Below are 17,248 nucleotides of genomic sequence, written 5' to 3'. Positions count from 1 at the left end.
CACATTTCAAGTACAGTTGGCCCAACTTATCTGTAGGTTCTACATCTGTGGATTTGACCAACCTTGCATAGAAAATATTTGGGGGAAAAAAAATACCACAAAGTTCCAAAAAGCAAAACTTGAATTTGCCATGCATCAAGTACTGCATTGAATCCATGCAAATTAAGTGATATCTAGGCATTTTATTAGGTATTATAAGAAATCTAGAGATGATCTAAAGTATATGGGAGAATTGCATAGGTTATATGCAAATACTATACCATTTTATATAAGGGACTTGAGCATCCTTGAATTTTGGTATAGGTGGGGGGTCCTGGGACCAATCCCCCATGGATACCAAGGGATAACTGTATTCAATAGCCAGATGTGGCTAGTGACCACTGCACTGAACAACACAGGTATAAAAGAATCCCATCACCACAGAATATTCTGTTGGAAAGGACTGCTCTAGAGCAATAACAACAACAACAACAAAAAAAGAAGTAGAGCTAATAAGCTAATAGTGGAGGTAAAAAGGAATCATTTTAAAATTCAATTAATCTAAATATTGGAATGAAAATAAGAAAAAAGAAACAAAGAACAGATGTGACAAATAGAAAATGAATAGGAAGATCATAGATTAAAGTTCATCTTATCAATAACTGAAATAAATGTAAATGGTCTAAACATCCCAATTAAAGGGTAGAGATGGTCAGGTTGGACAAAGAGAGCCAAGTGTGTATGGGAAACCTACTTTAAATATAAAGGCACAGATAAGACAAAAGGAAAAAAATGAAAAAGATATACAATGCAAACACTCATAAAAATGCTGAAATGGTTTTATTAATATCAGACTAAGTAAACTTCAGAGCCATGAATATTACTGTTCCTAATGATAAAGGGGACAATTCAAAAAAAGGATATAAGAATTCTAAATTGTTAAGTATCTAATGAAAGAGCTTCAAAACATAGGAAGCAAAACCTAATATAAATGAAAAGTAGACAAATCCACAAATATATTTTAAATCCAAATATTAATCATATTAATATTAAATCTAAATGGACTAAATGCTCTTAATAAAAGACAAAGAATGTCAAAATAGGTAAAAAGCAAAACAAAACAAAATCTGACTGTATGCTATCTAGCAAATATACACTCAAATCTTAAGGAAACAGAGGTTGAAAGTAGAGCAATGAAAAAGGATATATTATGCACCCTCAACCAAAAGAAAGCTGATGTGTTTATATTAAAATTAGATAAAAATTGACTTTAAGGCGAAAAGCACTATTAGTGAACAACAAAACCACCTAATAATGATAAAGTTTCAATTCACCAGGAAAACACAACAATTAAAAAATTTGAATTACACTTACAACATAGTCCCAGAATATATAAAGCAAAAGTTAACAGAACTATAAGTATAAATTCATAAACATAGTGAAAGATTATGATAACCCTTTCTTAGTAATTTGTAATGTAAGTAGACAAAATTAAAAATTTGTCCTAATAGGCATATCTAAACCTTGCACCCAACAAATGCAAAACACATATTCCTTCATAATGCATACATATAAGAATTATAAGCAAAAACTTGCCTATTATCATGTCTCAAAAAATTTTAAAAGATTGAGATTGAACAGGAAGTGTTCTTCAACTACAATGGAATTAAGCTATTAATCAACAACAAAAAGACAACTAGAAAATTCACATTTTGGAAAATTTAAAAAATATTTTTTCAACAAATATTTAACATGTGTTTACTATGAGTCAAGCACTGTTCTAGGAACTTGGGATTACATCAGAGAGTAAGTCAATAATTAAAAGTTGGACAATACCAAGTGTTGAAGAGACTGTGAAGTAATGAGAACTTTTACCCTGCTGGTGGATGGAAATTATTACAACCACTTTCAACAACAATTTGATATCCTCTAATACAACTGAAGCATACTCCACAGTTCAGCAATCTAGCCCTATGTATAAAGTTTTCCCTTTGCAAAATCTTGGGCTATGTGCACTATGAGACATCTACTAGACTATTCATAGCAGCATTGCTAGTGACAGCCTAAATTTGAAAACAATTGAAATGTCCATCAACAGTAGAATGCAACAGTAGATGCAGATATGTACATTTTGGTACCTTCATACAAGGGAATACAATAGAAGAGTGAAAAACGAACAAACCTCAGGTACCCCAACAACACTGATGACTTTTACAGATAAAATGTGCAAAAGAAACAAGAGACAAAAAAATTTTGAGATTCCATTCCTATAAAGTTTAAAAAATAAATTAATTGTGATTCCATTCACATAACGTTCAAACACAGGCAAAATTATATTATATTGTACAGGAATGTATAAGCATGTGATAAACTATAAAGAAAAGCAAAGGAATTATTACTGTGAAAATCAAGATAGTAGTCACCTATAGGAGGGAGAGGGTTTTGACTGTAAGGTAGGAGTGGGGACTTCTGGATGGAGGGAATCATGATAAATGCTTGCTATATTCTGTTTCTTGGCCCGGGTAGTGATTACATAGGCATTGTCTTTTTCATTATAGTTTACATGTGTGTTTATTTACCTTATGTATTTGTGTCATATTTCACAATTAATAAACGTACAAAAGAAAAGCAAGGGGGGAAAAAAAGGCAAGAAAGTCATTTTGAACATAAGAGACCAGCATGAATAAAGGTATGGAGGTATAAAACAGTGTGCAGGGGTATGGGAACTACAAGCAGATTTGTGTAATTAGAGGGGACACAGTGAGGGAGAAAGTGGTGGGAATAAGTGAGGCTGGAAGTTATGGGAAGACTTTAGAACATTTTAAGCTGGGATATGAAAAGGCTCAACTCTGAATCGTAGGTAGATTCTTCTGACCGTCTTGAGGAGATGGATGCACAGGGAGGCCAGAGAAGGGAAAAGCAGAGGAAAGACCAAAACAGGAATAATCCTCCAGGCAGGAGATAGCAAGGTCCTGAAGTAAGGCATTGCTCTAGAAATGGGGAGGAGGAAATGGATTAGAAAGGTATCTGTGGGTACTAGAGAAGTATATATGGTAACCACAGAGCTAGTCTCAGGGATAAATAAATCTATTTTTCCCAAGCTGACCTCAGACAAGTAAGAATCTCTCTCCTGGTTTGCAAGGCCTCCTGAAAAGGAGTCTCAGACTCCTTTCTCCCACATATCCATCATTCTCAAGAAGTTCTTCAAAAAAATCTTACCTAAATGCCTCAGTCTGCATCTTGCCCTCACAGTGGAAGTGGGGAATAATGCTAGTTTGTCTCAGAGTTAAAAATCCACAGAGAAGTTCTTTTTAGGTTTTCCTTCTCTCACATCTCTGCTGATTATTTCCTTTCTTCCATTAGACCTTAGGTCTCAAATTACAGAGTTAGGTTTCAAATTACATTATACCCATGCTCCATCTCCATCTCTTAGAACCTTTCTCCGTAATCACTTTTTCCTAGGCAGAGAATGTCTCCCCCCAAAACTAATAAAAGCCCATAAAGATGAAGCAGAAAGGCCTTATGTAACCCAGAACTCATTGCAATTTAACTATCAGTGATTTCAATGTGAAGAATGTGAGATTGTGGGCAGTTTATTACCTATCACACCTGGAAGTGTCTTGGATGATACTCATTATTCTGCTGAGCAGCAAAAGCCACTAATGCCAATTGGTAAGAGGGAATTGATTTTTAATAGTACAAGACGCAACTGGAAGCAGGTGTGCAATACGGTGATAGATGAACCGGGATGAATAAGAGATTGGATACGTGACTCAGGATCACCCTCCGTGGAGAGTCTAGTCCCAGGTTAATTCATTCAGTCCAGGCAATCACCAGTGAGCTTCCCGTAACGTCTCCCTCTGCTTCTTAGAGACCCAGACAACACTGTGGGGAATAACAAGGCCTTACTGAAGTGGTCTCACTTAGCATGTTTAGAGACTAACTGCAATTCCTGGAATATTGTTTTTCTGATCCATGTTTGATGTTTGATTTTAATTTAGTTTTACTATTCTTGAAAGACTGATCTTTATATATTCTTTGTTACATATTTGATCAATGTAGAGAGTCTTTGTTTGGTTTGCTTTTAGAGCAGAAGCAGGGAAGGGACAAAAAAGCCTAGATTTTATTACAGTAAAAAGTACCCTGGGCTAACATTACCCTAAATTACTGCCAGTTCAGGAACTCAGAGCGAAGAGAAACACCAGCTTTAAAGTACACTAACCTTTATATTCATAACATCCCTTTCTCAGTTAGCTGTCACTTTTATAACTAGTAACAGAGTGCTTTTTTTTTTTTTTTTTTTGAGGCCATTTCCAGCAGAAAAAGAGTATAAATCAGGAGTTCTCCTTAAAACACAGTATGGGGATACAGTCTTGACATATTACATTCTCAAGCAATGCTGAGGGGAGCAGAGAGCATGCAGTCCTTCAATCCTAAGTTCTGACAAAACTTGGCCCTAATATCTTTGAGACTTTGATGCGGATAGTGGTGGAATACACTGATGGGGTTAGACTGGGTGGATAGGTGATAGCTCTCATTTCAAAGCTACAAGCATTTTTCTGTTTTGCAAGAGATGGAGACTCCATGTGTCTCTAAAGTAATTGTTTCAAGAAAGACCACTAAAAGGGCCACTTAACTGTGTGAACATAAGCCATAGATCACCAAAGTAGACGGTTGAAACTAAAGAAGCTAAACTACTCTCAAAAATACGGCAGAGTTGGATGGAGCTCTGCAAACTACATGTCCTCAAGGGAGATGTTTCTTTTTCTAGGTATGGATTGAGACTTCATTTACTTATCTACTTAACAACTATTTATTGAGCATGTACCATGGGCCAGGCACTATTCTAGATGCCAAAGATATAGCAGTAAACAACAAAATTCCTACCCCAATGGATCTGACACCCTAGTTGGGAGTGAAAGACAACAAACAAATTAATAAATTAAAGTAAAAATATAGTATAATATGTTGATAACTGATTTGGAGAAGATTAAAGCAAAGTAAAGGAATTAGAGAGTTCCTGAGTGAAGGGGATACCTGTACCTTAAAACAAAGAAACAGTGCCTATGGACTGTGAACATGTGGCTGACCATAGATGATGGAGCTGTTTTCACACAAGCCTTGTTAAAACAGGGGCTTTGTTGGGCCGGCCCATGGCTCACTCGGGAGAGTGTGGTGCTGATAACACCAAGGCCCAGGGTTCAGATCCCATATAAGGATGGCCGGTTAGCTCACTGGGTGAGCATGGTGCTGACAACACCAAGTCAAGGGTTAACATCCCCTTACCGGTCATCTTTAAAAAAAAAAAAAACAGAGGCTTCAGAGTCTGGGTGAAAAAATTGGTAAAGGGCCCTTCTCCTCACTTCTGCCTAAGATCCAAAACTGCTGCAGTACTTTGAAGACATGGATTACATTTTGAAGAACCTGTCCATGTAGTCCCCATTTGTGTCTGTGCAATAGAAACAAAGAGCCCCCTTGCAGTGGCTGCTAAACTGCAGCTAACAGTGCCTTGTTGGCCCTTGGGATTCTATCTCATAACAAGACAGAAGTGGTAGAAACCACTTCTAACACTATTTTTAGGGCCTCTGAGAGGGATGGACGGAGCATAACCAGATGTGTTAATAAGAATGAAACCTACACAAGTTTGTATGAATTGACTAGGATAAAATGCCACAGACTTCCTCAAGACATGAGTGGCACTGTTCTCAGGGGCCTAGACATTTGCGTAAGTTGGCTTTGAGGGACATTAAGTTTCTAAAAATTCCCTTAATGAAAGGTAAGTTTGTGGCACACACACCACAGTCCCTACTCTACCCTAGATGGGGCATAATTTCCTACAAATTGGACTGATACCCTGGTAGAGGCAATTTGTCAAGCAAAATTGTCCCCAATGAACCAGAAACTGGGTGCTTTCAGTGATGGAGCATTATCAGCATTATCAATCCTCCAAGTCAGGAGGATTCTGACTTGGAGCCAAACCAGGCTCTGAGCTGTTTCAAGAACGGCAACTTTCTGGGGGCAGAAAATATGTGGAGAGGATGGAAGGTGCATGAAGCTCCACAGAAGGGATTATCAGTGGCTCCAGAGCGCTGAATGCTTCTATGTCTGTGGCCAGCTACCCAGCAACACTTGGAGTAGGACCAGTCATGTCATAGTGGCACAGGGTACAAATTTAAACATGCACTGGGGACGGGGAGAGGGGTGGACCTCTGCAAGTGTTGATATAAGAGTTGCAGTGGGCAGTGCAGAAAGGGGAGACAGAAGAGACACTGGCAAAATAGGTTTAATTGCAGTGAGGGGCTACTTCCAGTGGACATTCAGATTAAGTGAGAAGTTGGAAGCTCTCTGGAATTCTCTCAGTGAAGTTAATTGAGAAGAGAAAGAAGGGAGTCAGGTGGCCTTAAAGACTCCTTAAAGACTATTGTTTGAGGTCACGGAGCAAGCAACTGCAAGTCCAGCTCAGGCCTTAGGTGGGGGGGTGGGTGTGTAGCTCACCTCATGGCTATGACTGTGACATTAAAGACTCTTGAAGATGTGGATAGTTAGACCCCCTCTCTGGTCAGAGGCTCACAAGGGATCAGGGTTCTTACAAGTCACCATGTCCATTTCTCTGTACAAATGTGGGGAAGATAATTGAAGATGGTTGGCTGTGACACCAGGTAAAGCACTCTCTCCAGCTGAGAAAATCTAGTCTATGTGACAGACAGACACCACAACAATACAAGTACTCTCAGCCTCTGTCTTTTTTACCCTCTGAGAAGACCCCTGTAATGAACAGCTGGGGCTCCTGGTGCTTGTACACATGGAAGGAATGAAGGACAGAATCAAATAAGCTGGAATAAGCTTAAATAATTTACATTAGAAGGACAAGAAGTTTCTTCCTGCAGGAGAGAAAAAGAATGCATCTAAGTGGTGGAGGGAGCTGGGGAGTGAGAAAACAAGGGCAAGGCTTGAAAGAATGTTTGGGGCTATTTGGGGAGGAGGAGGAGACCAACAGCAGCAGCTGTGCCATAATGCATGAGATGGAGGAGAGGAAAGTTTAATGTTTTGCTCTGTACTGAGACTGTAAACCCCTTTAGAATTTTCTCAGAGACTGTAATAAACTAAATTGCTTTTTAATTCTTTTTGCTATTGAATATGTTTCTTTTAAATGTGATATTGTGCTGAAATGGGCCACAAGGCAGTTCAGCTTCATAACAGTTACATTTGGAGGATAACATCTGGGATTTTGGACCTAAGGTATAGCACTAAGCTGTACCTTGTTTTAGATCATTGTTCTAGATGTGAGTTGAGTGAGCATCTTCATTGGATTTATAGTGCAAAAAGTGCACCAGCTATATGAAATAGAAATTGGAGATAAACTAGAACCAGATAGAGGGAAATGGCAGAGACTATTCAGAATCACAGTTTTAGTGAGAATGTGATGTTTGGAACTGAGTGTACCTGATGAAGACCTATATCTATGCAGCATGGGGTCTCTTCCTGCATGGACTGACGAGGCTGGGATGAAGGAACAGAACAGCCAAGGTGATTCCCAGAGGAAAAGAGAAAGGCAAGAAGAAAAGTGTGTAGGTTATTTTCTCTCGCTATGTGGCAGTTCCTCTGAATACTCTATGGGATGGCCACGGTACCCATCCAGCTCCCATTTGCTTGGGAGTGGACCCATGCAACAGACTCTAGGGCACTGGCATCCAGAGGACCCAGCCTTGCAACCCAGCCAGCTGGCCGAGGCTCTGCATCTGTCCCCCTTATTTTCCTAACACTAGACCCTTATCCTATTTTCCCATGTCTCATTTTCACACGAAATTCCTCAAATTATCTGGTTCTGAATCTGATGCACCCATGTTTCCTCCCTATGTTTTCAAGTCCTGCTACTGGTCCACTCCCCCAGTTCCCACCTACGCTGGGCTCTCAAATGTCTCACCTTGAACTTGACTGGATCAGCCATACCCCTTGATCGCTGTACCTGTTTCCCATTGCCTTTCATGCTTCTGAAATAATTTCCCCTTCCTCTGGGCTCAGACCCCCTGTACTCTGAGGGGACTTCATGGCCAGCACCTCTGGGCAGCATAATGTAATCTTATGCTGAAAGCCTTGATATTTATGGTATTCTTAACAATAGTGGCAAAGGGCCTTGAATGATGACATAATCCAGCTCCTACTGTATGGGGCTATGTTTAATGTAAGCTTAAGGGATTGCAAAGATGGGAGGCCCTATGCTGGGGACAGGGCCACTGTAGGTAGAAGGTAGGGACCCTCTGAAGGGTGAGAGAACTGGCAAGATGAAATCTTCCATGTGAAGTGTTGGTCAAGAGATGTGAAGTAACAAACCCTGTAGCCATGCCAGTCTTTTCTGGCAAGCTCAGCTGTTTTTATGTGCCCTGTCTCTGTTTCTAGTTTTTCTATAGTTTTAAAAATAAAGTCTTTTTGTAAATACCAGCCAACTTCAGCTGTGCACAGGGAAATCAAGGGAAAGCATTTCTGCCCTGAGTCAGAGCATTCCTGAGTCAGAGCTTTAGGAATAACCTAAAGTGTTATTAACCATGTTTGGGGCATATGGTGGAGGCAGGAGTGATAACCAAGGTGAGAACACCACAGGTTTGTAGAAGGAAGGAAGGATGAGCAAGAAAATAGGATTGAATCATTAGTTTTAGAAAATACATACTGTGGGGTTTTTAATTTGTTTTGGGAAATCAAAATTTTAAGGACTGCATAATACCTTATTACATCAGCAGTGCCTTAGATTATTTAAACATTCTGCTATTGGACATTTGGGATATTCCCACCTTGTTTCTATTTTAATAGCAGTCAGACAGGCATAGGCCAAACAGTTCTTTAGTGCCACAAAGGTTTCTCTGGGCCAGTCTCACTCTTCATCAGTAGAGCACACAGCCAGGGAAACTACAAGGTAACACATTTGCTATTGTTGAACTTTCAATATATAATACACTCACCCATACCTAGCTCTTCTCTATTTTGAAGTGATACCGTTTGTTTGTCCTCACCAGGTTTATTTGTTCTTGTGAACTTCATTTTTGGTTTCTGATCACCTATATTCTCCCATTTACTAGGGGTCTTTATTAATATGCTACTGCCCAGGTGCTGAATGCTTCTCAATCTGGTGTTCTCTGTAAATATATTAAATCCAATTTTTCTTCCTCTTCCTCCCTTCCCATTCCACCCCTCAAATAGGGAAAGGGGTTGTCACAAAGGTTGGGGACACTCAGTATATGTCTGAACATGTGCACTGGAGGAGGCAATTACCCTTACATAGAGTCTCCCCATTTCTGTCAACAGTTTCACCTTTCACCTGTGAGCTGATGCAGAGTGTTATTCAGAGTTAGCAATAATATTATAGATTATCCATTCTGATCCCCTAACAGATCAGGAAGATGATTTAGCCAAAGTCTCTGAATTAATAAAAGGCAGAAATAAAATTGAATTCAGGTCTCCTAAAATCCACTACGTGTGGGCTGGAGAGTTCTGGACAAGGGCATGAGACTCGGTGGTTCTTATTAAAGTATCCATTCAACAAATATACAAGAGCATCTACTTACTATTACGTGCCAGGCACTATTTTAGCTGCTGGGGATTCCGTGATGCAGGGTGCAGGGGAGACAAACTCTCTGTCCTTATGGAGCTTTCATTCTTTAAACTTAAGTACTTGACAGGAGCGGTTGAGTTTCATATAGGAGGGAACCCCATCTTTTCCCAGATCCTGTGCTTTCTATAGCGAGAGGGCTAATTTACTGCAGAAGCCAAAGGGAGAGGCAGAAACCTCCGTAGTGCCCCCCCGCCCCGCCTCTGCACCGCCAGGCTTGTCGGGGCCGCCTCCAGGGCGCCACCGCACCCCAGCTCAAGTCTGGAATTATTAGCATCGGCTTCTGTACCCTCTCTGCTTTCCTGCGGACGGCTGGAGGTCAGGGAAGCAGGACCCGCTTCTAGCGCCATCCTCTGCAAAAGGAATGCGGGCTGGTGAAGATCCTTCTAAGGCAGTCAGTGTCTTCATACCCGGACTGGGGGAGGAATGATCTCTCCCGGGCTTGGGCGTTTAAGCAGCAAAATGCTCTCTCATGCTTCCCTATTAAACATTGCAGCCACACGCTCCTTCCAGCCTCGCTTGAGGCCACTGCAGCGTCTCCTCCCCGCCCGCCCCACCCGCTAGCCCAGACTCCAAGCCCCACTGCAGCTTCCCAGCCATCCTCTCCTTTTTCTTCTCCACTTCCTGGTTACCATGGAGACACACGTCATTTACGTGCCGTGCGTCGCCTTGGAAACAGAGGAGCATCCGCCGCGCCGCTGGGAGACCCGCCCTGCCGCTCCAGCCTCACTCGCGGGCGCTGCCCGTTAATGGCCAAGGGGAGTCCCGAGCTCGACGCGCTACCTGCCTCGACCTCGCCGGGGTCCCTCCGCGAGCGCCTCTGTGACCCTGGGAACCGACGGGCACTCGCTGCTCGTGGCGTCCGGAGGGCGGCGCCGACACGGGCGCAGTAGGGCAGGGCGCCTTCGCCCCCGGGCGAGCCCGAGAGAGGCCGGCCCTGGGACCCCCGCCGGGTCCTCGTCCCGCCGTCTCTCTCCGGCCTCCCCCGATCCGGCCCGCGCCCTCCGCCCGGGACTCGGCTCCTCACGTCGGCTCGCAGCCCCTCCCGGAGCCTCCTCTTCCCCCCGCTCTTCCCCGCCCCTCCCGGGACTTCTCCCCCACGCCCCCGCCCCCACCCCGGAGGCCGGGCTGGACGCGACCCAGAGCCGCCACTGCCCGCTTCTGCCATTCAATGGAGGACGGTCTGCTGGAGATCATGACCAAGGACGGCGGCGACATGCCGGCCCCTCTGGAGGTGTCCACCGTGCCGGCCGTGGGGGACGTGATCTCCGGAGAGTACAACGGCGGCATGAAGGAACTGATGGAGCACCTGAAGGCCCAGCTGCAGGCCCTGTTTGAGGACGTGAGGGCCATGCGGGGGGCCCTGGACGAGCAGGCCTCGCACATCCAGGTGCTCTCGGACGACGTGTGCGCCAACCAGCGGGCCATCGTCTCCATGTGTCGGATTATGACCACGGCGCCCCGCCAGGGCGGCTTGGGCGTGGTCGGCGGCAAGGGGAGCTTCCCGGGCGCCCCCCAAGAGCCGGAGACCCCTTCGCCTAGGATCGGGGACAGCGGCTTGCCGGGTCGCGATCCTGAGGACGAGGAGGACGACGACGAAGAGAAGGAGATGCCCAGCCCCGCCACACCCACCAGTCACTGTGAGCGCCCTAAGAGTCCCTGTGCTGGTCTCCTTGGCGGGGACGGGCCACTTGTGGAGCCCCTCGACCTGCCCGACATTACCTTGCTGCATCTGGACGGCGAGGCCTCCCTGTGAGGGGACTCCACGGGGGCACTACCTTCCCGGGCTGGCTTTGGGTGTCCCAGTGCGTGAGGCAAGGGGACTGAACGGCGCGGTGCAGCTTCACAACGACGGCTGCTCTTGTGGGTCGGGCAGAGAGAGACTCCCTCGAGGAAGGATTTGTAGGGCGAAGGACTTTGGGAGCATCAAGAATTCTTTCTGCCCAACCAAGCGAATCATAGCAAACTGAGGAAAGGTGAGGTTCCGGGAAAGGAAGCGCCTATCTCCGGATTCCCATCCATCCCCTGCCCTACCCTTTACTCCTCCCCAGGCAACAGGAGAACCCCTGAATTGTAAATAAAATTCTGCTTTTTGTATTCTGAAAAAGGACTTATCTAGGACTATGGCAAATAATCTCTAACGATTTACCTAGAAATTAAGGAATTGGGGTATTCTGTTCTGGCAACAGGAAATTTACCCCTCTGCTGAAATCCAGGACATTCAGTGTTCTGCAGAAGCCTCTCCCCCTCACAGATCTCTGCGGCTGCTGATTGGTAAAGGAAGCTTGAGGAGGGAACCGCAGCCCTATCTGGGTGAATGGGGTTCCTAGGGCCCCTGGGCTGGGAGGAGCTGGCTATGAATGTGCATGAAGACATAATAGCTCAACCTCTAGGATTTTGCATGCAGAGCGGATCCTGCCTTGCCACTGACTTCATCTGGGATTGCTTTTCCACTCACTGGGGCTTAGAGAACAAAGAGCCCAGTTCACAGGCAGAGACTCTGGGGTGCTCAGCAACAGCCCAGATTTAGGGGACGTTTGAGGGACTCTTGGGGGCCGCAGCCAAAAACTGTCTCTCCCGGCTACACCTGCTTAACTTCAGTTCTTTTTTCTTTCAATATGTCCCTGCCCTCTGCCTCTCGGTGTTGCCTCCATAATGTCTTGTGTGTGTTATGTGTGTCCACTTGTGTAGTAGTGTGTGAGCCCTGAGGGGCAGGGCTTGTGGCTCCAGTGTTAGGTTCAGGGGGCTTCAGACCCTTCTCTGAGCCCTAAGTTATCATGGCGCTTCATCTACCCTGCTTCCCCCACCCCTCACTCCCACAACCAGGGCATGGAGCATGTGGCTGTCCTGAGGTTCCTTAACTGATGTGCCTCCCTCCCACCTCCTCAAGTGGTGACTTTGTGTGCCCTTCCCCCTCCTTTGTGTATTCTTTCTCAATGCTTTCCTTGTTAACCTTAATAAAAAGGCGTCATCTCCCCTCCTTGATGACTGGTACTAGAGGGATGTCAGGGTGGGGCTCCTGGGCCCACTGCATGGACCAGGGCTTAGTCGGAACTGCAGGGACCATGGATGCCTTCCCTCCTCTCTCCTTCACTCCAGTTCCAAGGAGTTGACTATTCCTGCCCTAGTTCGGACAGGCATTGCCAACTCTGCCTGCTTTCCCTTCTGTCCTGCACCTTGACCTCTAGCTGGTCTAAGAAGGAGATATGTGTTGATTCTCCCAGGCTGACAAGGATTTTTAGTAGCCAGCACTCTACATGTGCAAAACTTCTTTTCAGTGGAGCATCTGGCCCCTGGGAGATTTTCAAGTCTGGGTCCTGGTATGGTAGGTATGACAATCTATTCCATGGAAGGAGTGGGGTGGGGGGTATTGTTCTGGAGGGATTCCCCCAGATCTCTGGGAGTAGACTGACACATCACAAAGGAAACCACAATAACTGCCTCAGGCCTCTAGTGGAGAATGCTGGTAAGGTGTTCCCCCAAAGGCTTAGACTGACATCAGCTCTAGCCTGCTCCCTTGGGCAATAGAGATTTCCCTGGATGCCCCTGAACAAACTTTAAAAGCAGGGTGATCTGGAGGGCTGTGGGTGTGGGTGTCTTGTGCGTGTCGGTGTTGTGTGTGTGTGTGTGTTTTCTTGCTGCTGGTTGTTGCAGAGTGGTGGAAAGAGCGCTGGAGGCCGAGATCTGGGCCTGAATCTCAGTTCAAACTCTGAATCAACTGCTCAAGACTTAGTTTCTGGATGTGTAAAATGGGGATAAAAAGTTGTTGGGGAGAAAAATATATAAGACCCCTAGGAAAGTTTGTGCAAATGTTAATTTCTTTATTGTTCTATTGGGGTAGGGGGTGGTGGTGACTGACTCCTCTGGGAAAACAAAACTAACCAGGGAAGGTTCTAGAAATTCTCTTTTTATATAATCTTTCCCTATCTGAAGAACCCTTGTCCTTTGGGTAGAATTAAGGAAAGGGGTATGGTGAGATCCCAAAGCTAGCGTGGGCCTTTTCATCATAAACATCATGTAGCTATGGGCCAAAAAGTTCTCAGGGGCCAGCCTTGTATACATAGGATGACCCCAGGAAGGCTTGAGCTATGCAGTGGTTGGGGAATGTGTGCTGGGGGCCCTAGAGAGGGCAGCTAATGTATATAACTGGGGAAGTGTCCTTGAGGACAGGGAGATAGATTCCTATTGTAGTTCCAGCATTCAGCACTAATAACAATGGTTATTATTTATTGAGCACAAATTGTGTGCTGGGCACTGTGCCCAATTTTATATCACAACAACCCTACGAAGTAGGCACTATTGTTTTTACATAACAGTTCAGAAACAGACTCCAAGACTTGCTCAGGGTCACAGGTTAGCACTTGGCAGAGCAGGACTTAAACTCAGTCTGTCTGACTTAAAGAGCCCTAGATGGAAACCATTATGCTAATTGCTCTCTTATTTGAATCTTTGGAGGAGATCCCTTACTTCCCTGATCAAGAGCCTAAAAGAGTCCTGAAAAGGAGATAACATCAATTTTAGTCACTTTTCATCTTCTTAGTTGGAACAAAAAATTGCACTTTAGATTTTGGTTAGTGGCCCTTCTCAGAGTCCAGTGGGTGATAATAGCATCAAGAAGATGGCCTTCTGGACCTGCAGCTTGAGAGCAAGAAGCCCAAGCTAGCAGGTATTCCCTGACACAGTTCCATCCTTGTGCCTATTTCCTGTTCCCTGTAGCTCAGATTCTTGAGTCTGACATGAATCCCAAGGGCAGTGTAGCCCTTTAGCCCGTGTAGAAAGTTCTGCTTGAGTCCTTTAAATCTTGACTCCATTTAAGTTCCCCTTCCTATGCCTGCTGTCCCAAATGTCCTCATTCCCTTAGCTCAAGTCCTCCAAGTTCTCTAGCTATTCCCCCCAAGTCCAGATAGATAAAAATCTCCCCAGAAAAAGCAATTCTTCAGCCTTCTTCAGTCACCTGCACAATCATCTCAGAGGAACCAGCACAGGTTGGTCTGCTGGGCCCTCCATTCTCCCTATTCCCCACTCCCTTCTTGCGTTCCTCCTTTGAAATGCTCCTGATGAGTGAGTTTCAGGTGGGATCCTAACCAGGGACTCACAGGCAGGGGTCACTTTTAGACTTCAGGGAGCCACAACCCCTTGAAATTGAATGTAAAACCATGTAAGTACCAGTATGTACATTCTCTAGAGAGAAGGTCCACTGTTTCAACTTAATCCTTAAAAAGTAAGAATTAAGTTTAAAAAGTAAGAATCATTGAGCTAAAGTATAATGAGACTTTTTTAATTTGAAAAATACCAAAGAAGAAATGACCCTGCCTGAAGCTGGTACTCCTAGCGCCCTTGCCTCCAGAGTACTTCCTATACTGAATTGGAATCTTCACATAAATCTGATTACTCACCATCAAATTAAATCGACTCCCCTTATGTGCTAAAACTCCATTACTTCCATTGTCTTCCATTACTTCCAAGTCTGCTAGTATGTGGAGTTTGCCAGAGCACCTCTGATGTGTTAGAGGTGAGAAAATAGGCTGTGCCCTGGCTTCATGCAGTGCTTCATGTCTGGGCCCAACACCATGCTGGGCATAACTCCTCACAGCCCTTTCAGTTGCTGGTACTCCCATCTCTTGCTGGTCCAAGGGGACTCTCGCAGGGTTGAGCTCTTAATCTCAAAATGAAGACATAAAACTTCATAGAAACAAGCTACAATGTTAGCATGATACAACTAAAATCAGCTCTTAGGGAAATAGTTATTTCCCTAAGAAATGCAAACTGGCCTCCAACGTAAACATGCAGTTTTATATGATCTCAGTATCTGGTCTCTGCTTGATATGTATAACGAAATGGCTCGCCTAGAAGTTTTCTCAGAACTGAGGAGTAGTTACTTTCCAAATATATTTAAGTCTATACTTCTCACAAGACATAAAATTGCTTGCCTCTTTGAAAAGGTAGGTTTTCATAAGCATCCTTATCTTCATGCTTAAAAATAGAAATTTAGCCAGGATTACCCTGCTACAGTAAGAAATGATATGGAAGTACAAAAGAATGTTTTTGAATCTTTTATTCCAATTACTGTTTCCTCCCACTTCTAGATTGTCCCCAGAAAGTGAATTCCCTTAGATAAACAACTTTTCTGCTTGGAAGCACTGTGCTTTTGTAAGGAACCCTGCTCTGTTAATAATGCTGCAATGGTGCCCCCTGCCGAGGAATAGGGACAGTACAAGTGGACGCTCAAAGTGAATTTACAGCTTTCACTTCAGTAAGCACTATACAATGCGTAGTAAAGACCTGGCTCTCTGCCAAATGGTGGGTGGAGGGGAGAGATGGGAAAATGGAATAAATAGAATGCATTTGAAGAATATAAAAAAACAGCTTCCATAAACTCCTAATTGGTCTCCCCCGGCTTCTCTAATCTGAAGATTAATCTTCCTAAACCAGAGCTCTGAACTTCATTCTCCTCAGCAATCTGCATTATGTCCCCAGTACTTCCTGAGTTAAGTATAAAATCTGCTGGGGGAGGGGGAGCGAAGGTCCTCCCTAAGAAGACCCTGGCATACTTTTTTACCCATGTATCTTATTTCCCAGCTACATTTTCTAGACACTTTTACACCAGGTCAGAAGTTCATATCATCCAAGTCAGAACTGGAAATAATTCCCAAGGCTGTCCCAGCTCCTTCAATCCCTGGATGAGCAGTCTGGATGAGTCCCCACCCCCGGCCCTTGATTCCATTTTTCTTAGTCATTCTTCCCAGTGTGGTCATATGCAAATCTCTCCTCAAGAAAAAGGACTTCTGCAGCCTCTGTCAACTGTACCATCCTCTCATGGGGTGTCCAGCAAGGCTACTTTTCCCTACACTTCCCCTTGTCCCTTTCCCTTCTCTTATGATACCTGTGAATGGGAAATCCCCAGAAATAGTAGGCAAAACTTTTTAATTTTAAATTTATGCTTTTGTTTCCAGTTATAGGGTTCATGATTTTCATGAAATTCTTAAAGGTGTTTGTAAAGCCAAAAAGGGTGACTAACCCTATCAAAATATAGTGAGTATGATAGTCAAAATATGCTACTCACCATTCCCCAGTAATGCCCCTCGTTTTCCTGCATCAGATCCTCGGTCATTCTCTTTACTTTCCTATTCTGTCCTGTCTCTGCCAGCTAGAATCCTCCAGTTCTTCCAGGCCTTCTTCTTTTAAATGTCCATATCTTTTGATTGGTATCTATTTGGGATGATAGCTATATTTTGCCTTACTTCTATTATTTCATATGTGCTTTTGTTACCCCCCCTCCAGATTATGAGTATCTTGAGAACTAAAACTGCTTTCTCATTTTTATAGTCTCTGAAGTATCTACCTTATTTTACTGACTTGAAGGCACCATTGATTGTATGGCACATCACTATTTTAGGTACCACTAAGAGAGGAAAAAATACTTCCAATTAAACTATCACTATGCTTTCTTATAACTTACATTTTAAAGTTTCTTATTTAAAGAGCTCTTTTAGGCTGAGGGTCCTGGCCGCGCCCCTGCCCACATCCAGGCAAGCAATGCAGCCAGCCCAGAGCTTGAGGGTCCTCAGAAGGAGGCTGAGGGCCTTTGCCATGCCCCCGCCCACACCTGGGCCAGGAATAGAGCCAGCTGAGAAGCCCAGGGGTCCTGCAATGGGAGCCAAGAGCCAG

At 44.3% G+C, this 17,248-nt stretch overlaps 1 protein-coding gene across 1 annotated transcript; it reads left to right on the top strand.

The window, feature by feature from the left end:
• The first annotated feature begins 10,751 nt into the window (after positions 1–10,751).
• Positions 10,752–11,336, top strand: CCDC184 (coiled-coil domain containing 184). The gene has a single exon (XM_063115813.1). It carries the CDS (start codon positions 10,752–10,754, stop codon positions 11,334–11,336), a length of 585 nt encoding a protein of 194 aa, XP_062971883.1.
• The last annotated feature ends 5,912 nt before the right edge of the window (positions 11,337–17,248 follow it).

Source organism: Cynocephalus volans, chromosome 12 (assembly GCF_027409185.1).
Source record: "Cynocephalus volans isolate mCynVol1 chromosome 12, mCynVol1.pri, whole genome shotgun sequence".
Classification (NCBI taxonomy): domain Eukaryota; kingdom Metazoa; phylum Chordata; class Mammalia; order Dermoptera; family Cynocephalidae; genus Cynocephalus; species Cynocephalus volans.
This window is presented reverse-complemented; position numbering and strand designations above follow the sequence as displayed.